This window comes from Oncorhynchus tshawytscha, linkage group LG07 (assembly GCF_018296145.1).
Source record: "Oncorhynchus tshawytscha isolate Ot180627B linkage group LG07, Otsh_v2.0, whole genome shotgun sequence".
In the NCBI taxonomy this organism is placed as follows: domain Eukaryota; kingdom Metazoa; phylum Chordata; class Actinopteri; order Salmoniformes; family Salmonidae; genus Oncorhynchus; species Oncorhynchus tshawytscha.
Genome location: NC_056435.1, coordinates 66249151 through 66272102, shown reverse-complemented (window position 1 = coordinate 66272102; position 22952 = coordinate 66249151). Strand labels below are relative to the sequence as shown.

Genomic DNA, 22952 nt, shown 5'->3' with positions numbered 1-22952 from the left:
AGATTCTTGTTGTATTTTAGATCAATTTGTCCATTGCAACAATACAAACGTCATGTCAGAATTTATGAAAGAGAGTGGTTACCAAACAAGAAGGTGATTGAGCTCCAATGCCTTGTGACGCAACATTACGTTGTTCTGTAGCTGGATTAACTGGTATCTTTCTATCGTTGCTTTACGTTGTTCTGTAGCTGGATTAGCTGGTATCTTTCTATCGTTGCTTTACGTTGTTCTGTAGCTGGATTAGCTGGTATCTTTCTATCGTTGCTTTACGTTGTTCTGTAGCTGGATTAACTGGTATCTTTCTATCGTTGCTTTACGTTGTTCTGTAGCTGGATTAACTGGTATCTTTCTATCGTTGCTTTACGTTGTTCTGTAGCTGGATTAACTGGTATCTTTCTATCGTTGCTTTACGTTGTTCTGTAGCTGGATTAGCTGGTATCTTTCTATCGTTGCTTTACGTTGTTCTGTAGCTGGATTAACTGGTATCTTTCTATCGTTGCTTTACGTTGTTCTGTAGCTGGATTAACTGGTATCTTTCTATCGTTGCTTTACGTTGTTCTGTAGCTGGATTAACTGGTATCTTTCTATCGTTGCTTTACGTTGTTCTGTAGCTGGATTAGCTGGTATCTTTCTATCGTTGTTTTACGTTGTTCTGTAGCTGGATTAACTGGATTCCACAACCCAACAATAATACAAATGTCAGAGTTTGTCCACCACTTGATGTCTTCATTCAAGAAAAGAGAAGCATCACAATAAAACATAAAAGTTAACAGACAAGTATTTTTCCTCTTGTGGACAAGACATATGGCCTAGTCCCCCAGATCTGTTTGTGGGTTAACCAACTCCATTGCCGTCAATGTGTTAAGACATAACAATGAGTTGGCACGATAGCGTAAACAGACAACATCAGGCTACAAGACATACAGTAGATGAGAATTATTAACTGAAGAGGAACATACATGATCCAAAAGGTTTTCAAGGAGCAAGAGACTGTTGAGATGTTACCGTCACATTTATTACACAGGGTAGAGGTAGCTAGCCTTGCTAACACAGACTGACATGAATGAATACGGTTCTGTGCACATAGTCCAATTAATATAATCATTTGATTTCAAAATGTTTACATGCTTTTGCAAGAAGACGATTCCCCCTCCCAAAAAAATCCTGTTAACATGGACACATCTGAAATCAGGCTACCTGATGGGACTTTGATGAATGCAGAAAAATCGGCAATCAAAATAAAACGCTCTCGCACAACAACCCTGTTATTTTTTGAGGAGCCTATTAGAGACGGAGTTCAGACCTATAAAGTTTGTATGTGAAAACTATATTTCTAAGATGGATACTTGTGTATTCAAAGGAAATGTGTGCTGCTGGTTCTGGCACATGTGCAGGTCAAACACACCGCTGGAAATCTGATTAAGTTTCTTTACATGTCGTAATCATTTGAAAGATGGCGTAGAAAACCAGATGTTTAAATCGGCATATGCTTACTTCGATTATGATCGCATGCCGATTAAGATAAGCAGAGTAAGGAGTACATGACTATTGCATGATCTGCCTGCTGCCAAAATCCATTTAATATTGGGTTAATAGTGTGCAGGGCTCCTCAAGTCCTGCCTCTTCCATCTTACTCAGTGATGAATATTCATTCAGGAATTCTGAAACAACCAGGGTAGGTAGTTTTAGTCAGACAGGGAGAAGGCAGTAACTAGTCAGTCTCTTTCTAAAACAGGAGACTTGCCAATAAATCCAATTTACCCACACTACTTTTACACAAACAGGCCTCTTTTGTTCCAGTGTCGCAAAATACATTTTGATATCTATATTATTCAATTATTTCACCCACACGTCTGTTGCCAAGGGCTAAAATAGAAGTCAGTTATATTTCTGATGCAGATCGCACTGCAAGGCCTGCCTCTTCCATCTCCTCATTGGTTTATAGAAGCAGGTACCCACGTGCCATCTCCTCATTGGTTTATAGAAGCAGGTACCCACGTGCCATCTCATTGGTTATACCCACGTGGGTGACTGAAAGACGAACGAGGCCAGTGGCGGTAATGCACCTAATTTATGAAAGTTTCCAATCGCAATATAAAGTCAAGAGAAGAAAAAGCCCGGAAGAAGGAGAGATGACTAGAAACGATTCAGTTGACCATTTAATGTGTAGCTTAATTAGTGGAGTAGAGGACCTTGTGCATTTCAGGTCAAATAACAACTCAATGATTAGAAACCCAGGATAAATTAGCTAGCAACAGCAAGCTAGCTAAATAGGACAAATTAGCTAGCAAGTGCAAGCTAGCTAGCTAAATTGCCATAAATGTTTAATGCTTTTTGACCTGTCCCCAAATTAATATAATTGGTTCAGAGTTTGTTTTGATATTTTAACCCTGCGTGTCATGATCACGTTTGGCGTGGGGGGACAAAATACATTTATGCACAATGGCGCATGCGCACAGCCGGTTTGAGTTCCGTGTCAGCTAGCTGTCCTGTTCATCCTCCATGGGAATAGGGAAATTTAATAAATTTAGAGAGACTAGCACCCCAATCTGAACTATTCATCTTCGCAGGAGAAGATCGTAAAAAAAAATGTATGTTAGATATGCTTTGCCTCGTTCTCCCACACTGATCAACTCACTGGCGAAATAATGTTTGTGTGCACGGCTAAATCCTTATTATTTGGAGTGTTGCTACATTCACATGGACCAGATGTGAGGTTATGGCCCATTATTACACATAGTAGGAGGACAGGTAGATATTTCCACCACAAGTTTATTATATGTGGTATAGACCTATAACAATACAAGAGCTGTTAACAAAACAACATTGCCGATGGGACTTAACATGCTCTGATCAATAAGGTTTATTTGTCCATAGACATACCTACTGTAACACAATGTGTCACTCATGAACACTGGAAAGAGCCTTAAAGCCGTAGTCATGTCTGAACCCACGTATCGTCCTTTGAGATAGATGGCTTATCGGGATTTTGGGTCCAGAATTGTGGTATCCGCTGTGAATCCACCCCCTCTTTCACAGTGAGAGTGTTCATCTACCAACGCTAGCAGCAATCCATCAGTTCTGGGTTTAGGTTCAGAGTGTCTATGAAGAGGCTGATGTGAGCTGCCCCTTGTGTACGTACTCCAGAGCTGTGGCGATGGTTCTCATATCCATCTCAATGCTGCGAGCCCAGTTCTCCACATCACCGATTTCCTGGTCAAGAGAAAGATAAAAGGTTAGGAGCCAATGCTAAAAGATACAATGGGAAGGGTTAGAACTAAACATGAATAAGTAGCCTACACAGATAGATTACAAATGCATAACTGTTTTAGTTATTCTGGTAACGACCAGGGTCCGGTTTCTCAAAAGTATCTTAAGGCTAAGTTAATCTTAGAACCATAGGATCAAATAGAATCTAATTTTATTCATCACTTGCTTCGTAAACAACAGCTGTTGTGATTTAAGGCTCTAGATAGCAGGAAACTGCAGTTACAAAAACACTCAAATCCCAGAGTCCCCCACATAGACTGAACAATATTTGTACATTATTATTTCTAAAATTCTTGAAGTTCTGTCAAGTTGGTTGTTGATCATAGCTAGACAGCCATTTTCAAGTCTTACCATAGATTTTCAAGCCAATTTAAGTCAAAACTGTAACTAGGCCACTCGGGAACATTCAATGTCTTCTTGTTAAGCAACTCTAGTGTAGATTTGGCCTTGTGTTTTAGGTAATTTGTCCTGCTGAAAGGTGAATGTGTCTCCCAGTGTCTATTGGAAAGCAGACAACCAATTTTCTCTGGGAATTTTCTAGTGCTCAGCTCTATTCCATTTATTTTTATCCCCCCAAGTATCTTTACATTTTGAGTTTTCCACCACTGGTATAGAGGTCCTGGATGGCAGGAAGCTTGGCTCCAGTGATGTACTGGGCTGGGCTGTACGCACTACCCTGTGTAGCATCTTACGGTCGGATGCCGAGCAGTTGCCATACCAGGCGGTGATGCAACCGGTCAGGATGCTCTCGATGGTCCAGCTGTAGAACTTTTGAGGAGCTGGGGACCCATGCCAAATCTTTTCAGTCTCCTGGGGGGGAAAAGGTGTTGCCATGCCCTCCTCATGACTGTCTTGGTGATGTGGACACTTGAAACGCACAACTGGCTCCACTACAGCCGTGTTGATGTGAAGGGGGCGCGTTCGGCCCTCCTTTTCCTGTAGTCCACGATCAGCTCCTTTGTCTTTAATTATGTTGGATGGAGTGGTTGTTGTCCTGGCACCACACTGCCAGGTCTCTGACCTCCCTATAGGCCATCTTATCGTTGTTGGTGATCAGGCCTACCACTGTTGTGGTGTTAATGGTGTTGGAGTGGTGCTTGGCTACGCAGTCGTGGGTGAACAGGGAGTACAGGAAGGGACTAAGCAGAGTCAGGAAGTCCAGGATCCAGTTGCAGAGGGAGGTGTTTAGTCCCTGGGTCCTTAGATTACTGATGAGGTTTGTGGGCACTATGGTGTTGAACACTGAGCTGTAGTCAATGAACAGCATTCTCACATAGGTGTTCCTTTTGTCCAGGTGGGAAAGGGCATTGTGGAGTGCAATAGAGATTGCATCATCTGTGGATCTGTTGGGGCAGTATGCGAATTGGAATGGTCTAGGGTTTCCAGGATGATGGTGTTGATGTGAGCCATGACCAGCCTTTCAAAGCACTTCATGGCTACCGACTATGGGGCAGTAGTCATTTAGGCAGGTTACCTTCGCTTTCTTGGGCACAGGGACTATGTTGGTCTGCTTAAAACATGTAGATATTTCAGACTCGGTCTGGGAGAGGTTGAAAATGTCAGTGAAGACAATTGCTAGTTGTTCCACGCATGCTCCAACTACACGTCCTGATAATCCTTGTGAATGTTGACCTGTTTAAAAGGTCTTGCTCATATCGGCTGCGGAGAGAGTGATCATAGTCGTTCAGAACAGCTAGTGCTCTCGTGCATGCTTCAGTGTTGCTTGCCTTGAAGCAAGCATGAAAGGCATATAGCCCGTCTGAGGGCATAGCGTGATTTCTTATAAGCGTCCGGATTACTGTCCAGTTCCCTGAAAGCAGCAGGTCTAGCCTTTAGCGCTGTGCAGATGTTGCCTGTAATCCATGGCTTCTGGTTGGGACATGTACGTGGGGATGACTGATCAATCCACTTATTGATGAAGCCGGTGACTGAGGTGGTATACTCCTGAATCCCGGAACATTTTCCAGTCTGTGTTAGTAAAACAGTACTGTAGCGCAGCATCTGCATCCGCAGCATCTGCGAGTCACTGGTACTTCCTTATTTAGTTTTTGCTTGTAAGCAGGAATCAGGAGGATAGAATTATGGTCAGATTTGCCAAATGGAGGGCGAGGGAGAGCTTTGTATGCGTCTCTGTGTGTAGAGTAAAGGTGGTCTAAAGTTTTTTTCCTCTGGTTGCACATGTGACATGCTGGTAGTAATGAGGTAACACGGATTTAAGTTTCCATGCATGAAAGTCCCCGGCCACTAGGAGCGGCGCTTCTGGAAAAGCATTTTCTTGTTTACTTATGGCCTTATACTGCTCGTTGAGTGTGGCTTTAGTGCCAGCATTAGTTTGTTGTGGGAAATAGACAGCTACGAAAAATATAGATGAAAACTTTCTTGGTAGATAGTGTGGTCTACAGCTTATCATGAGGTACTCTACCTCAGGCAAGCAATACCTTGAGACTTCCTCAATATTAGACATTGCACACCAGCTGCTATTGACAAATAGACATACCAGTTTGAGGTGAGTAATCGCTGTTCTGATAACCAAAAGCTATTTTCAGTCATAAGAGACAAAATAAGTTACAAACAATGCAAAAAATAAAAAAACACTAAATAGCGCAATTGGTCAAGAGCTCATAAAACGGCAGCCATCCCCTCCAGCGCCATTTTCCATGTAGAGATGTGGTTGAATCTGTGTTTGAAATTCACTGAGGGACCTTACAGTATGTGTGGGGTACAGAGATTATGTAGTCATTCAAAAATTATGTTAAACACTATTATTGCACACAGAATCCATGCAACTTATTATGTGACTGGTTAAACTTTTTTTTTTAGACGACTTGCCAGAACAACGGGTGTTGAATAATTATTGACTAAAGACATTTCAGCATTTTTCATTAATTTGTAAAAATGTTGAAAAATAAAGTTCCATTTTGACATTCTGGGGTATTGTGTAGGGCAGTGATGATAAAAAAAATAATAATAATACTTTTCAATTATTATTATTTTTTCCTTTGACATTTTATCCATTTTAAATTCAGGCTGTAACACAACAAAACGTGGAAAAAGTCAACGGGCGAAAGCAATACTTTCTGAAGGCACTGTATCTAGTATAATAAATAAATACAGTATACAGTGCATTCAGAAAGTATTGCTTTTGTTATGTTACAGCCTTATTCTAAAATGCATTAAATTAATTTATTTAGCCTCAATCTACACACAATAACACAATAATAACAAATTAAAAACAGGTTCAAATGTATTAACATAAACTGAAACATCACATTTACGTAAGTACTCAGGCCCTTTACTCAGTGCTTTGTTGAAGCCACTTTGGAAGCGATTATATATTCAAGTCTTCTTGGGTATGACGCTACAAGCTTGGCACACCTGTATTTGGGGGGGGATTTCTCCCATTGTTCTTTGCAGGTCCTCTCAAGCTCTGTCATGTTGGATGGGAAGCGTCGCTGCACAGCTATTTTCAGGTCTCTCCAGAGATGTTCGATCGGGTTGAATTCCGGGCTCTGTTTGGGCCACTCAAGGACATTCAGAGACTTGTCTTGGCTGTGTGCTTAGGGTCATTGTCCTCTTGGAAGGTGAACCGTCACCCCAGTCTGAGGTCCTGAGTGCTCTGGAGCAGGTTTTTAATCAAGGATCTCGCTGTACTTTGCTCCTTTGATCTTTCCCTCGATCCAGAGTAGTTTCCCAGTCCCTGCAGATGAAAAACATCCACACAGCATGATGCTGCCACCACCATGCTTCACCGTAGGGATGGTGCCAGGGTTCCTCCAGACGTGACAAGAGTTCAGTCTTGTTTCTCATGGTCTGACAGTCCTTTGGAAAACTCCAAGGGGGCAGTCATGTGCCTTTTACTGAGGAGAGGCTTCCGTCTGGCAATTCTACCATAAAGGCCTGATTGGTGGAGTGCTGCAGAGATGGTTGTCCTTCTGGAAGGTTCTCCCATCTCCACAGAGGAACTCTGGAGCTGAGTGACCATCTGATTCTTGGTAACCTCCCTGACCAAGGCCCTTCTCCCCTGATTGCTCAGCTTGGCTGGGCGGCCAGCTCTAGGAAGATTCTTGGTGGTTCAAACTTCTTCCATTTAAGAATGATAGAGACCACTGTGTTCTTGGGGACCTTCATTGCTGCAGAAATGTTTTGGAACCCTTCCCCAGATCTGTGCCTCGCCACAATCCTGTCTCTGTGCTCTACGGACAATTCCTTCAACGTCATGGCTTGGTGATTGCTCTGACGTGCACTGACAACTGTGGGTCCATATATAGACAGGTGTATGCCTTTCCAAATCATATCCAATCAATTGAATTTACCACAGGTGGACTCCAATCAAGTTGTAGAAACATCTCAAGGATGATTAATGGAAAGAGGATGCACCTGAGCTCAAGTTCCAGTTTCATAGCAAAGGGTCTGAACACTTATGTGAATAAGGTTTCTGTTTTTTATTTTGAACATTTCTAAAAACCTGTTTTCGCTTTGTCATTATAGGGTATTGTGTGTAGATTGAGGACATTTGTTCATTTAATACATTTTAGAATAAGGCTGTAATGTAACAAAATGTGGAAAAGGGGAAGGGGTCTGAATACTTTCCAAATGCACTGCGGCTATGGTAATGACAATTTCCTGCCACAAGGGGGTGGTACTGTCAACTTTATGAATGAGAACCAGACATGATGGAGGTTCATCTCATTGTCAGAATGTCCTGAAAGTCATCCTCTTGACAAAGCAAAAAATAAGCCATGACTGAGATGACTCAGAGATATTTTGACGGGAATAAAGCACCCCCCCCCCACCCCCCTGACCAAGCCAAGGTCCCTCAGGCTAGTGACACCTTGTTTTCTCAGTTTGCAGTATATGACAAGGATAATGCACCAGCTTCTCAGGACATTGTAGAAGGCCAGAGAGAGGGAATGTGTTTGATGTTCAACAAGGGTTTGGATTTCCTTCATACCTCAGTTACCTCCACTATGCTAACAAAGACACAGCACAGAGATTGTCTTACAGCTGAGAAAGAGTGGTCTTGGTAGAACAGTAGCTTTCTGTGAGTCACAGATATACATTGATGTGCTTGAGGCCTACTGTAATTGTATATATTTTTTAGAAAACGTTTGCCAACAAAGGGTATATAACCTTGTATTGAGATAAACTTTTGTTATTGAGCAAATACTTATTATTGACCAAATACTTATTTTCCACCATAATTTGCAAATAAATTCATGAAAAATCCTACAATGTGATTTTCTGGATTTTTTTCCCTCATTTTGTCTGTCATAGTTGAAGTGTACCTATGATGAAAGTTACAGGCCTCATGTTTTTAAGGGCGAGAACTTGCACAATTGGTGGCTGACTAAATACTTTTTTGCCCCACTGTATGTAAACACACACACACACACCCTTAGCTAAAATGCTTTTGAATGTTAGAATGTTTCACTGGATAAGTGACAGAGTTCATGATACATCAAAAAAGGAGTGGAACTGTTTAAACTAACTTCTGTCTCTAGGGATAGTAAAGATACCTTTGATTTGGGTGCAGAAGGAAAATACCCCATACCACTTCTCCTGGCATCTTTTAAAACACTCAAACATGTTGTCTGCTACCACTCACCAAAGATTTAGAGATGTTGGTTCCTAATCTAAGACCATATAGGGTTGAGTGTGTGTGTGTGTGTGTGTGTGTGTGTACCTTCAGGGCCTGGTTGAAGCCTTCCACCATACTAATCCACTGGCCAGTCTGCTTGGAGAACTGGCCGGCCTGCACCTGTAGCGTCTTCACCTCATGGTCCAGCTTCCTCTGGTTCACATACGCCTTGGCCACCCTGGAGTTAAACACACAGTAACTGGAAGATGACTAGGGCTATAGCGCATGTTAAAACAAAGTTAGGTACAATAAGACCTTATAAACACAATATAGATGTGTATAACAACAGTATCAGCCACAAGAGTTCGGAGATGACCAGAAAACGAATGCAACGTTTGGCACAAGAATGGAAGCTAACCAAGTTCCATTATTCAATAGAAGGTTGATCTTATTACATCTTATGGGCAAAGGCATTCTATTTGATATTGGAAACTGAAGGGAAAGTCGACTGACAGTTCCTGAAAAAGAGTAAAAATGATGTCCTTACGAACTCCTTAATGTTAACTCTCAAAGAGGGGAGAAATGTTGCTACACTTGACTTTATCCTCTTTTTGTTAACGGCAATATAATGTAGTGGCACAACAATGGTGGTCACGTCTAACTGTTGCTCACTAAGATGCTTTTCTTGGGTTTGGCCTTTATGTTGCTGTCATAACGATTCTGTATTACCAGTGTACATTGTGCTGTGGAGTCACATGCCATCATTGGTTAACACAGTGATTGAAGGCTAAGCACACAAACGGGGTAGTTTCTCCAGCACAGATTATGCCTAGGCCTGGAAAACACAACTCACTTGAGAATCTCCATTAAAAATGCTTTTTAGTCCCGGATGAAGTTTAATCTGTGTCTGGGACAGTGCCCCACAGGGTTCAATTTGCAGGCATTATTCAATTGTAACATGCTATAATAAGCCAAGGCTATTCAAACAGAAGACGGTAGCTAAAACATTTTCAATGCAGGTTACAACAAATGTCTAATATGTCACATGTCAAGCCATTTGAACTGAATTGGCGGAGTTGAACAGCTGAATGACTTGAACCCAATGGGACATAGAATGGGTTACATAAAAGAGGTAAGTTACAAACAGGGCATACATACCCCACATTAAGGTGGTCCACCAAGGCTTCTGTTAGACAGGTGGCAGCAGTAATTGCCTCTCGTCTACGTCCCTCTGTGCAGGGAAAAAGAAAACAGCTGTCATGTCATGGGTGAATGGAATTTGCCTCCACTGGAGATGGCAGCATGGGCAGCTAACTGGTTAGCCATCAGGTCCAGACAAAGCGAGAAGCTAGCTAGCTGATTTCTGAGGCTACTTAGTTATGCGCTAGCTAGCTTTGGGCATCAGTGTGAGTTCCTCTACGAACACAGAACTAGATACAATTTGTTGTCGTCGTTGCATGATGGGACCATAGTTAAGGGCCGTCCACATCAAGGATGAGAACTGTTTTATTGTTATAATCTAATTCAAGTTAACAGGTGCATTCATACTACAACGATGACTACAAAAATAGTGGAAAACGAGAGCCATCGTTTTGGATCACTTTCAGAGTGATTTTTCCCCCCTGTCCCTCCAATGAAAACAAAAACGTATTTGATTGAAGTGTTCTTAGTTCTAGGTGTGCGAGGCTGCTTGGAGAGGAGAGAGGAGCGCACAGTAAACTTGCCTGGGCAACTAGACATGTGAGCATATTGTTGGCAACATTAATTCTAGGACATTTTGGGAGAATTATAATCCACAACAAACAGTACATATTTACCAATGTTATCAGCGTTAACAGAAACTATCCTGACAAAATACACACTGACTGGTCGCTAATGTGCCTTTCTGGACCTTGTAAACTGTCTAGAAATTACAAATTACTGACCCAAATAGTTGCCGATCAGATTTTTATTATTTGGGAATGAAACATGCATTCAGAACACAGGGTTATTGAAATTACATTCACTGCAAAACAAATATGCATTATTACATTGTGTTGTTATAGCCTAGGTATGAACATTTGGTCGCAGTTGTAAATGAGAACTTGTTCTCAACTAGCCTACTTGGTTAAATAAAGGTGAAATAAAAAAATGAATGCAGCATATCGGAAACCCAACTGCCGATTTTTTTGTATTGTTGTGAATTGTTAGATACTACTGCACTGTTGGAGCTAGGAACACAATCATTTCACTACACCTGCAATACCATCTAAATATGCATATGTGACCAATAAAATTTGATTTGGAAGGAGGAAGAAGTCACTATGACAACTAACACACCCGGAAGGACAGAATGGTCTGTTACCTTATTCATAGGCCTACAGCGAGCAGTAGGAGGTTTTGTTAAGTTCATTGGCAGGTGTAGGCTACTGTATAACAATACACTCTCCTCTAGTGTGGATGCTCGCCAACGTTTTATAGTTATGTATTATATGTCGTTATAGTTAGTCATTGACCTTAGTGTGAATGGCCATTTATTAGTTAAAATAAGCTAGCATGCAGTTAGTCACGAAATTCACAATACTTGTCCCATCTCATGCATTTTCAACAGTTGTCTGCCTTTGTGTCAGTCTAGGTTCAGGATCACAAGTAACTTAACTAGAACAAGCTTAACGTTGCTGCTCGCAAATTAGCTAGCTAGCTATATTTAGTAGTATTGTTTTAGCATAACTATCGCTAGCTAATCAGACAACTTCAGTTTCACACGATACCTTCTTTCCTCTCACCTTGAAGTTCTTTTCGTTCGTTCTGCTTCGATTGGTGCTCCTTTAATAAACGGGAAAGCATTTTCACGTTGTTGTTCGTTCAGTTGAACGTTTTAATCAAGAGATATTTTAATTTAGCAAAGCTATCAGAACTCAGAGCTGTTGTCACGAGACCGCCCAATGCGGAAGAGACTTGTACCACGTGATCTTCTTCGTCTTCTTCTTCTTCTTTTTTAAAATGTCACTTTTATATAACTAGGCAAGTCAATTAAGAAGAAATTCTTATTTACAATGACGGCCAAACCCGGACGATGCTGGGCCAATTGTGTACTGCCCTATGGCACAGCCAGATGTGATACAACCTGGATTCGGACCAGGGACTGTGGGCACCTCTTGCACTGAGATGCAGTGCCTTAGACCACTACACCACTCGGGAGCCTAAATGAGGTTTGACGGTGGTTGGCATCCAATAAATGTTGCATTACCGCCACATACTAGTATATAATAAAATAATAATTTTAAATAAATAATATAATAAAAAATACAACAAATACCCAACCATCTAACACTACACTCACAAAAATTAGTAATGAATACCAATCCCTGCAGTACAGTTGATAATCATTACTGTACATGCAAAGAATCCAATCTTACTGAAACATATATCGCTCGTTGGTTTATCCCTGGACAATTTTATATCAATCTCTTCATTCAAAGACTCAATCATGAACACACTTACTGACAGTTGTGGCTGCTTTGTGTGATGTATTGTTGTCTCTACCTTCTTGACCTTTGTGCTGTTGACTGTGCCCAATAATGTTTTTAGTACACTCGACTGAAAGAATACAGTTTGTTCACCGTATACTCATTATGTAGTATACAGTTTGTTAGTATGGGTATTTGAACACAGCTATAGTGAATTTTACAAACACTTATTATATGTGTTTAAGTATGTGTTTGGTTTAGGCTTACCTTGGTGTGACATTTTGATAACCATGTAATTATCTCTCAGACAAGGTCAGTTTTATCAATATATTTGCCTCAATTTACTCAAAAATGCTAAATAATTAACAGAAAAGGCCGCAGCAAGACTACAAATTTAGCAGGAAGCTCCAGCACCTCATTTCTAACTGACAATGTCGTCTACCATTCACCAGCGTGATCAGAGACCTGTCCCCAATCCATGATGAATCCATGTGCTGTATTGACATGAATGGAATAAAGTGTTGAACCTCTTCAGTCCCCTTTCTCAGTTTTAGCTACAGTTGCCACTGACTACACTTTAGCTAGCTAGTTAGCAGAGTAGTAAATAAAAATAATAATTTTGTATTACTTAGCATTCAATTGTTTGTACAACATGTCGACTTTGGTGTCTATTTCAGACCTTATGGCATTTTTCAAGGATCAGCATAGGAGCATTAAAAGGGGGGGGGACCACTCTCAGTCTGGCCATGTGGAGAAGACCACTCTCAGTCTGGCCATGTGGAGAAGACCACTCTCAGTCTGGCCATGTGGAGAAGACCACTCTCAGTCTGGCCATGTGGAGAAGACCACTCTCAGTCTGGCCATGTGGGGAAGACCACTCTCAGTCTGGCCATGTGGAGAAGACCACTCTCAGTCTGGCCTGGCCAGTCTGGCCATGTGGAGAAGACCACTCTCAGTCTGGCCATGTGGGAAGACCACTCTCAGTCTGGCCATGTGGAGAAGACCACTCTCAGTCTGGCCATGTGGAGAAGACCACTCTCAGTCTGGCCATGTGGAGAAGACCACTCTCAGTCTGGCCATGATGAGAAGTGCAGCTATAGTGAGGGGAAACCTACCGGTTTGGTCAGGGCCAGCATGAGGGATAACGTTTATCCTGTCTCAGTGAGTGTAGCTATTAAGTTAAGTTTGAGCATCTTAGCAATACAATGTGTTCTATACAGATGTCAACATTCTACAAGGAAAGAGCTACTTAATTAATCAATTATATAACCATTAACCAGATTACCCCAGATACCAGACTTAGATGGGTGATAACTCAGTTCTAGAATGTTGTCATTGATGAGAATGAATCAAAAAATCTATTGACATTCAGAATTGACTTTGTTTATACATCCAGTCTGTATTGTAGATGCATGGCCAAAGACAAATCTTCAAAGGCACAGTATTTATTTGGAGTGGTACATTCAGTCTTGATTTATAGGATCCTTTTATGAAATGGGTATGGGTATTTGAACACAGCTATATGTCAAGTGATAAACTTTTAATTGATAACTTGGGACTTTATGGAAAAACTGCACTTGTCCTCATGAAAATGACAGTTTATTAATATTCTACAGCTGTAGTGTCATCAATCAAATCAAACTTTATTTATATAGCACATTTCTTTCAACAAATGCATTTCAAGGTCTTCAAAGTCAAGCTTTGAAAGACATGTGTCACGTAACATCCTTCATCTCGGCAGGTCTCTATAGGTGACCAGGGGATTCTCTCTGCCACATACAAATGCCTCCATGGAGCTTATCAGTGTAGCCATGCAACCTATTATGGCAGTTCACAATATCGTCCATACGGATGTGGAATGTGATTGGAGGAAGCCAGCCGTGGCCCAACCAGGTGCAGTCAATGGAGGACCTATATTTGGCTGAAGACTACAACCCTCTATCTCCGTTCAGTGGAATGGCATGTCTCCTTGAATCTGTGCCAGAACAACCACTACCCTCCCTGTCATCCCTGTCTGTACCGGCATGGTTAAAAACAAGCGCACCTGGGGCATGCAGACATCCTGCCTGGCTTGTTTGCTGTCGGTGGAGCAGCAGGAGGCTATACGGCAGGCAAGTTGGACAGCGCATCAAACCCAACTGGCACAATATGAGAGGGAGGTTGATGGCCAGCAATTATGGAGCAGTGGTTAGGGCCAAGCGCGTTACTCTGTCGCTGCTAAAAAGGGGTCCTCCGATCAGTTGTTGTCTGTAAAGTGGGGGACAGATAACGAAGAGGGCATCAAGGCATTTCAAATGGCTACAAGGATGGATGTGCAGGAGTCAAGGCCTTGGGTCACGGGATCTGGAGTGGTGGAGGTCATTGTGTCCCTATGTTGAATATTCAAAGTATTTCTATTTCTTACCGTCTCCATGAAGACCATCCTTACTGCCACCAGGTCCAAGGTCAACTCCGCATCACTGGAAGGGACAGGTGCTACTTCATTGTGTGGACTCATATTGCTCCTCGTGTGAGTACCTGTTTTCAGGGAAGACAAAAGGTCCAGGAATATTCCACATAGTTCGTACACGCGCACACACACACACACACACACACACACACACACACACCTCCCAGAATAGGTTATATTACATACAAGTTATGCTCCAAGAAGCCAACTAAAGTAATGTAGTTAACTTCATCATGGGCACGGTGGGAAATCATTTCTGCGATGTTCAAAATATCGATGTGCTTTAGTCTCCACAACTGGACGTTTGCTCTCGGATCACACGGGCACAGGATGTTCATGCCCCAGATGGCTTGAGGGATACACTGCTGTTGGACTGGAAAACAAAGACACATTATGTTGGAAGTCCCACCCAGTTTTCTACATTAAAATGATGGCAGCCAGAGAGAAAGAGGCGAAGCGAGAGGGGTAACTCAGCCCAAAAGCTGTCTACTCCAGCAGGTGGTGTTTTCTATTTTTTTGCTTACCAAACGAGGAGTTTTTGTACAGAGGTCAAATTTGGTCAACAAACTAAATTTAATGGCTTATTTGTTCAAATCAAATTTTAAAAAATTGTCAAATCAAATGTATTTATAAAGCGCTTCGTACATCAGCTGAAATCTCAAAGTGCTGTACAGAAACCCAGCCTAAAACCTCAAACAGCAAGCAATGCAGGTGTAGAAGCACGTGAGGTTTACTTGATTGAATAGAAGTTGTGTAGGCCTACTGATATAAGGAGAAAAAATACTTTATATCAGTGTTGTGCCTGTTAGTGCTCTCCAGCATCCTTGGGACATCCCGTCCCTACCCTGCCTATTTTACATTTTAGGGATGTCCCTAGCCCGTTGTGGTTGTTCACATTTGTATCTGCACTCATTGGCAGAATGGCCCCACCTGATCTTTCCTTCTCCCAACTGCCTTCAATTTATTTATTGATTTTTTTACCACTTTTTCTCCCCAATTGGTAGTTATAGTCTTATCCCATAGCTGAAACTCCCGTACAGACTCGGGAGACGCAAAGGTCGAGAGCTATGCGTCCTCCGAAACATGACCCTGCCAAGCCGCACTGCTCTCTTAACCTGGAATCCAGCCGCACCAATGTGACCGAGGAAGCACCGTACAACTGAGGTTAGCATGCATGCGCCCGGCCTAGGAGTCGCTAGAGCGCAATGGGACAGGGACATCCCGGCCAGCCAAGCCCTCATTGGTCTCCCAGTCACAGCCGGCTGTGGCACAGCATGGGATCGAACCCTGGTCTGTGACGCAGAGCCTTGGGCCTCTGCGCCACTCGGGAGGCCCTGCCTTCCATTTTTTGAGGACATTTATTTTCATTGTTAGAGCGGCCAATGGAGTGTCTGGGCAATATAATGGAACATCTGTGTGGAAGCCCTCAATGGCGCTGCCCATGCTAATGCAGCCTTTTGGCCGCTTGAGGTCTCTATCATTCTCTATGATTTAGCCCAAAACCTTTTGAATGAATTGTTTGTGTGCTCTGACTGGTAGCAGGTATGATGGAGAATGCACCTCCACCTATACAATTAGGGTTTCCACTAGTTACTACAGACACAAGTCAAAAGTGGCTATGTGGTAAACATTTCTGAAAACTAAAATGAGCTTTTTGGTCTTAATTTAAGGTTAGGCATGAGGTTAGGGTTAGGCATAAGGTTAGCAGTGTGGTTAAGGTTGACGTTAGGTTTCAAATCAGATTTTAAGAAGATAAATTGTAGAAATAGTTAGGGTTTATGACTTTGTGGCTGTGGTAACTAAACTAGTGATGACCATGAAAAGGCAGTGTATTCCCTGTTCTGTAAATCTGTAGAGAGAAAGGAAAGAAACATGACAGGGACAAAACTACTGTTGTCTCCAAGTTCATCCAGACCCACTGTAGCCTTCCAAAAAGTAAAGAAATCACATTTGTTTCATTCAAGGGACACCATGACTTGGACACCATGACTGGGACACCACCCAGTCATAATACCACGATGTGCTTATCTGTAATCCTATTCCCATACAGCCCCCATACTCAACTTGTCACGCCATGATCTGCTTCACCTGTCCTTGTGCTTGTCTCCACCCCCATCCAGGTGTCACTCATCTTCCCCACTTATCCCCTGGGTATTTATACCTGTGTTTTCTATCTGTGTGTGCCAGTTTGTCTTGTTTGTTCAAGTCTATCAGCGGTGTTTTGTGTCTCAGCGCCTACCTTTGAGTTTCTCTTTTCCCGCCCTCCTGATTCTGAGCCCACCTGCCTGACCACTCTGCTTGACCCTGAGCCTGTCTGCCATCCTGTACCTTTGCTCCGACCCCTGCCTGCCATCCAGTACCTTTGCTCCTACCCCTGCCTGCCATCCAGTACCTTTGCTCCTACCCCTGCCTGCCATCCAGTACCTTTGCTCCGACCCCTGCCTGCCATCCAGTACCTTTGCTCTGACACCTGCCTGCCATCCAGTACCTTTGCTCCTACCCCTGCCTGCCATCCAGTACCTTTGCTCCTACCCCTGCCTGCCATCCAGTACCTTTGCTCCTACCCCTGCCTGCCATCCAGTACCTTTGCTCCTACCCCTGCCTGCCCCTTTGCTCCTACCCCTGCCTGCCATCCAGTACCTTTGCTCCTACCCCTGCCTGCCATCCAGTACCTTTGCTCCGACCCCTGCCTGCCATCCAGTACCTTTGCTCCGACCCCTGCCTGCCATCCAGTACCTTTGCTCCGACCCCTGCCTGCCATCCAGTACCTTTGCTCCTACCCCTGCCTGCCATCCAGTACCTTTGCTCCTACCCCTGCCTGCCATCCAGTACCCCCTGCCTGCCATCCAGTACCTTTGCTCCTACCCCTGCCTGCCATCCAGTACCTTTGCTCCTACCCCTGCCTGCCATCCAGTACCTTTGCTCCAGTACCTTTGCTCCGACCCCTGCCTGCCATCCAGTACCTTTGCTGACCCCCCTGCCATCCAGTACCTTTACGACCCCTGCCTGCCATCCAGTACCTTTGCTCCTACCCCTGCCTGCCATCCAGTACCTTTGCTCCTACCCCTGCCTGCCATCCACCTTTGCTCCTACCCCTGCCTTTACCTCCGACCCCTGCCTGCCATCCAGTACCTTTGCTCCGACCCCTGCCTGCCATCCAGTACCTTTGCTCCGACCCCTGCCTGCCATCCAGTACCTTTGCTCCGACCCCCCTGCCATCCAGCCTTTGCCACCCCTGCCTGCCATCCAGTACCTTTGCTCCTACCCTGCCTGCCATCCAGTACCTTTGCTCCGACCCCTGCCTGCCATCCTGTACCTTTGCTCCTACCCCTGCCTGCCTTGACCGGTCACTTGCCTGCCCGTGTTGTTACAATAAACATTGTTAGTTCACACAGTCTGTACTTGGGTCTTACCTTCATTCTTGATGCAACTGGCTGGCAGAACGGCATAAGAACGCACATAATATGTGCCAAAATGTGTAGAATTACAGGAAATGTGCTTTAAAAACGCACAATGTTCTCTCTGCCAACAAGAGGGATTTGAACAGTTCGAGATCACATGGGATTGCAAGTATCTCTGATATACAGGATCCACCTCCTCCCCCTTCTATTTCCTGCCTCAACCATTAGTATTAATCAATACAGTGATATTGCTGACTGCAGCAGCAGTGGTGGTGATGTGGGGATAAAGAGGGGAACAGGGATAAAGAGGGGAACAGGAAGAAATGACCCTGGCTTTAAGTACTGGCTACCATCTAAAATAAGCTTTCTCCTTGAAGCGAGTGTGGCCTAGACTGCTAATGAGTTCTTGTGTTGGGTTGTTGGGTGACGGTGTCGCACGCACACACACACGGTGTCCCTGCAGATCTGACTGATAGCTCTATAGTCTCTAGTCTGTGTACACCTCGGCCAGCTATCAACTATTGTTCATCCTCTACCACCCCTACTGTGCTTTGTTCACACATTCTGGGCTCTGAGCCCAAGCTGCCAAGATATTTTCAAAATGTTCTCAAGCCCACTGACTTGCAATTCCTTCCATCTCTTTATTGTTTTCCTTCTTAGAATCTTTTGGAGATTAAGAAAGGTTACCATTCTTTTTTTAAAGTCACGAATAGACAAAATCATGTTTTTCATGAAATTGAAAGATACTGTTGCTTCTACATTGATAAAGTTTAATCATAAAGTTACTGGTCCCCTCCCCCATGTCAAACACTTGGATTCAGGAGGCGGGATTATTAAAGGGATACACCAATGGTAACATGATATTCTCTTACCTAATTTAAATAAGTACCGTCTTGTAACCAACATCGGACAAGGTATGTTTGCAGAGGGGCAGGGTTTATTTAGCTAGATAGCTACTCTACTGGTGCCAAACTTTGACTGTAGGGTGTCAGCATATATGACTCAACGTTTACACTATTCATCTATGGCAAAGATATTTACATGTTTCCCCCTTTCATCTGTGTGGTGTTAGCTAGTTAATGACTAGCTAGATTTTCAGCCAGCATTGAACAAAAGGAGGGAAAGTGTTGTTCAAAACTCCTTGTTCAAACCGCACCTTTTGATTATTTTACTGCAACACTGCATCCAAGTTGCTTGACGTAGGCATTTCAAAGAGCTGTCAGTCAAGACGAGCTCATGAATGTAAGTTGTCTTTTCAAACTTCCTGGTAGTTAGCCTTCAGAGATTTTATAGCATTTCTATCCCCAATATATTCTGTCAGATAATTTAGTCACTCAAAAGGCTATTTTACTTGGGAAACACAATGACTTTTTCAGGACCTTTTAAAAGGATGGAGTTTTTGTCCATTACTGATTTTATACACAGTATGAGCTATGTAAATCGATATGCCCAGAACAGGGATAATGGAATACTGTATATTTTATTTAAAAGGCATTGACACTACATGTGGTTTATTTACACACATTGGACAGCTGAAAGGAAACACTAGGCCAATGTCTTGATGCCAGGACTCCCAGATTGGTTTCTTCATGTTTTCTGTAATAACAGATAAATAATAACTAGAAAAGGACATTTATTGAAGGAAATATGGTGTGCTTGTTAGTCTTGAAGTACAGTATTTATGGTTGTGAAATAGTTCTAGTAGTAGTAATGGCAGTAGAGTAATGGTAGTAATAGGGTTTCCATAGGCTTTGTTTGTTGAAGTTACTTATTTTGGGGTGGTTTATACTGTAGGTGTGGAGTTATTATAGTGGGTTTGTATTGTAGGCTAGAGTGAGTTCTATATCATCATAGAATAATCCATAGAATGTGTGTTTAAGCTCTCAATATATTTTAGTTTTGAACATTCAGGAACGTCTTGTGGCAGTGATTTTGGTTTTTTGAATGTGAAGCCTGTATTGTCATTGAAATGAATGGGGATACAACAAGCTGTCTAGTTTATGAAGTAGGAATGGCAGCAAAAAACTATTGTTGAAGCCATCTAAGTTGAGTCAGTTGGCACATGTCAACATTGGGTAGATGTTTGTAGCTGAAACAGATCAAGAGCAGTGGTAGATCCACATTTTGCCGTTGAAGTCTGTATAGCTTTAATGCAAATTTAAAACTGTTATCATTCAAAAAAGTACTAACAGCATCAACAATCAACAAAAGAGAGCAAAACAACTTACTTGTTTGTTATTTAACCTCCAGAGTCCTGTTTCATCATCCAGCCCTTCTTGAAAAGAGGAATCATTAGAAACTGCCATGGCTAATTATTTAGCAGTCTCGGATAGACAGCACACGGTAACATAGCTCCTGTGAACCTGTAAACTTGTCACGTTCGTTGATGAAAGAATTAGACCAAGGTGCAGCGTGGTAAGCGTACATCATTTTATTAGATGAACTACAACCGACCGTGACGCTATATGCAATGCAGAACGCAACTACACACAAACAAGATCCCACAACTAAAGGTGGGGAAAAAAGGCTGCCTAAGTATGATCCCCAATCAGAGACAGCTGCCTCTGATTGGGAACCATACCCGGCCAACAAAGAAATAGAAAAACTAGAATGCCCACCCAAATCACACCCTGACCTAATCAAATAGAGAAATAAAAAGGCTCTCTAAGGTCAGGGCGTAACAAAACTAGCACCGCCCCCATTTTGAAAAGTGGGAAGAAGGATTTAGGGCTCCTGTTGGGCTGTAGTCTTTTCAACGCCAGGGAAACTTAGATATCCTGCAATGCCCTGGCAGATAGGTGAATGATTGTGGATGACGGTGAAACACAAAGGCCACAATAATTGCTACAGAAATACAATTCCATTAATTTTTAGATCAGACAACAGGCTTAATCAACCAATGACGTCATTGGTTGAACTCTCCCGTTGCGAAAATAAATAAATAAATACAGCCACAGTATAGTACGTAATTATGTCTGAAACACCCTCTCATCACTCATAGTGAATTGCGTTTATAATTCCTAAGGTGTGTCACTGCTGCATTGTGGAGCTCAGGCCTATAACTTGGCAACATAAATAGATGGAGGTATTATGGCTACAACTGTCTCAGTGGTCCAGAGAAGCACTATGTGGGTGCAGGAATGTGATTGTAGATGGGGCCTCTGTTTTGGGTTGGAACCCTCTTTTCCTCAGAGACAATACACTCCCTACATGAACTACAGCACAGTTATTTCCATGATATGTAGGAGTGATAGGGGTGTGGAGCCTTAGCCAAATACATTAAAACTCAGTTTTCACAATTCCTGACATTTTAATCCCTTTTTTTAGGTTAGTTAGCATCACCACTTTGTTTTAAGAATGTGAAATGTCAGAATAATAGTAGAAATAATTATTTATTTAAGATTTGATTTCTTTCATCACATTCCCAGGGGCTCAGAAGTTTACATACACTCAATTAGTATTTGGAAGCATTGCCTTTAAATTGTTAAACTTGGGTCAAACGTTTCAGGTAGCCTTCCACAAGCTTCCCACAATAAGTCGGGTGAATTTTTGCCCATTTCTCCAGACAGAGCTGGTGTAACTGAGTCAGGTTTGTAGACCTCCTTGCTCCCACACGCTTTTTCAGTTCTGCCCTCAAATTTTAGCTCAGGGCTTTTTGATGGCCACTCCAATACCTTGACTTTGTTGTCCTGAAGCCAATTGCCACAACTGAAAGTATGCTTGGGTATCAATAATATGCATTGTATGCATTGTCCATTTGGAAGACCCATTTCCGACCAAGCTTTAACTTCCTGACTGTTGTCTTGAGATGTTGCTTCAATATATCCACATAATGTTCCTTTCTCATGATGCCATCTATTTTGTGAAGTGCACCAGTCCCTTCTGCAGCAAAGCACCCCCACAACATGATGCTGCCACCCCCGCGCTTCACGGTTGGGATGGTGTTCTTCGGCTTGCAAGCCTCTCCCTTTTTCCTCCGAACATAACGATGGTCATTATGGCCAAACAGTTCTATTTTTGTTTCATCAGACCAGGGGACATTTCTCCAAAAAATACGATCTTTGTCCCCATGTGCAGTTGCAAACCATAGTCTGGCTTGTTTATGGCGGTTTTGGAGCAGTGGCTTCTTCCTTGCTGAGGGGCCTTTCAGGTTATGTTGATATAGGACTCGTTTTACTGTGAATATAGGCACTTTTGTACCTGTTTCCTCCAGCATCTTCACAAGGTCCTTTGCTGTTGTTCTGGGATTGATTTGCACTTTTCGCACCAAAGTACGTTCATCTCTAGGAGACAGAACGCGTCTCCTTCCTGAGCAGTATGATGGCTGTGTGGTCCCATGGTGTTTATTCTTGTGTGCTATTGTTTGTACAGATGAACGTGGTACCTTCAGACGTTTGGAAATTGCTTCCAAGGATGACCCAGACTTGACCCAGACTTGTGGAGGTCTACAATTTTTTTCTGAGGTCTTGGCTGATTTCTTTTGATTTTCCCATGATGGCACTGAGTTTGAAGGTAGGCCTTGAAATACATCCACAGGTACACCTCCAATTGACTCAAATTATGTAAATTAGCCTATCAGAAGCTTCTAAAGCCATGACATAATTTTCTGGAATTTTCCAAGCTGTTTAAAGGCACAGTCAACATAGTGTATGTAAACTTCTGACCCACTGGAATTGTGATACAGTGAATTATAAGTGAAATAATCTGTCTGTAAACAATTGTTGGAAAAATTACTTGTGTCATGCACAAAGTAGATGTCCTAACTGACTTGCCAAAACTATAGTTTGTTAACAAGAAATTTGTGG

At 42.6% G+C, this 22952-nt stretch overlaps 1 protein-coding gene and 1 long non-coding RNA gene across 3 annotated transcripts; both read right to left on the bottom strand.

The window, feature by feature from the left end:
• Window positions 1-2754: 2754 nt before the first annotated feature.
• LOC112246287 (biogenesis of lysosome-related organelles complex 1 subunit 1) lies at window positions 2755-11800 on the bottom strand. Of its 2 annotated transcripts, none has more exons than XM_042324838.1 (4): window positions 11599-11800; window positions 10007-10079; window positions 8954-9086; window positions 2755-3213 (listed from the first exon to the last, which is right to left on the bottom strand). In XM_042324838.1, the coding sequence occupies exons 1-4, from the start codon at window positions 11672-11674 to the stop codon at window positions 3103-3105; spliced, it is 393 nt and encodes a 130-aa protein (XP_042180772.1). In that variant the 5' UTR covers window positions 11675-11800; the 3' UTR covers window positions 2755-3102. The 2 variants fall into 2 exon arrangements, with proteins under 2 accessions (XP_042180772.1, XP_024270351.1); XM_024414583.1 differs by having other exon boundaries at window positions 11614-11799.
• Window positions 11801-13766: 1966 nt separating this feature from the next.
• LOC112246302 lies at window positions 13767-20641 on the bottom strand. Its single transcript, XR_002952899.1, has 4 exons — window positions 20376-20641; window positions 14974-15119; window positions 14702-14814; window positions 13767-14544 (listed from the first exon to the last, which is right to left on the bottom strand). It is a non-coding gene; the product is annotated as an uncharacterized LOC112246302 (long non-coding RNA).
• Window positions 20642-22952: the final 2311 nt, after the last annotated feature.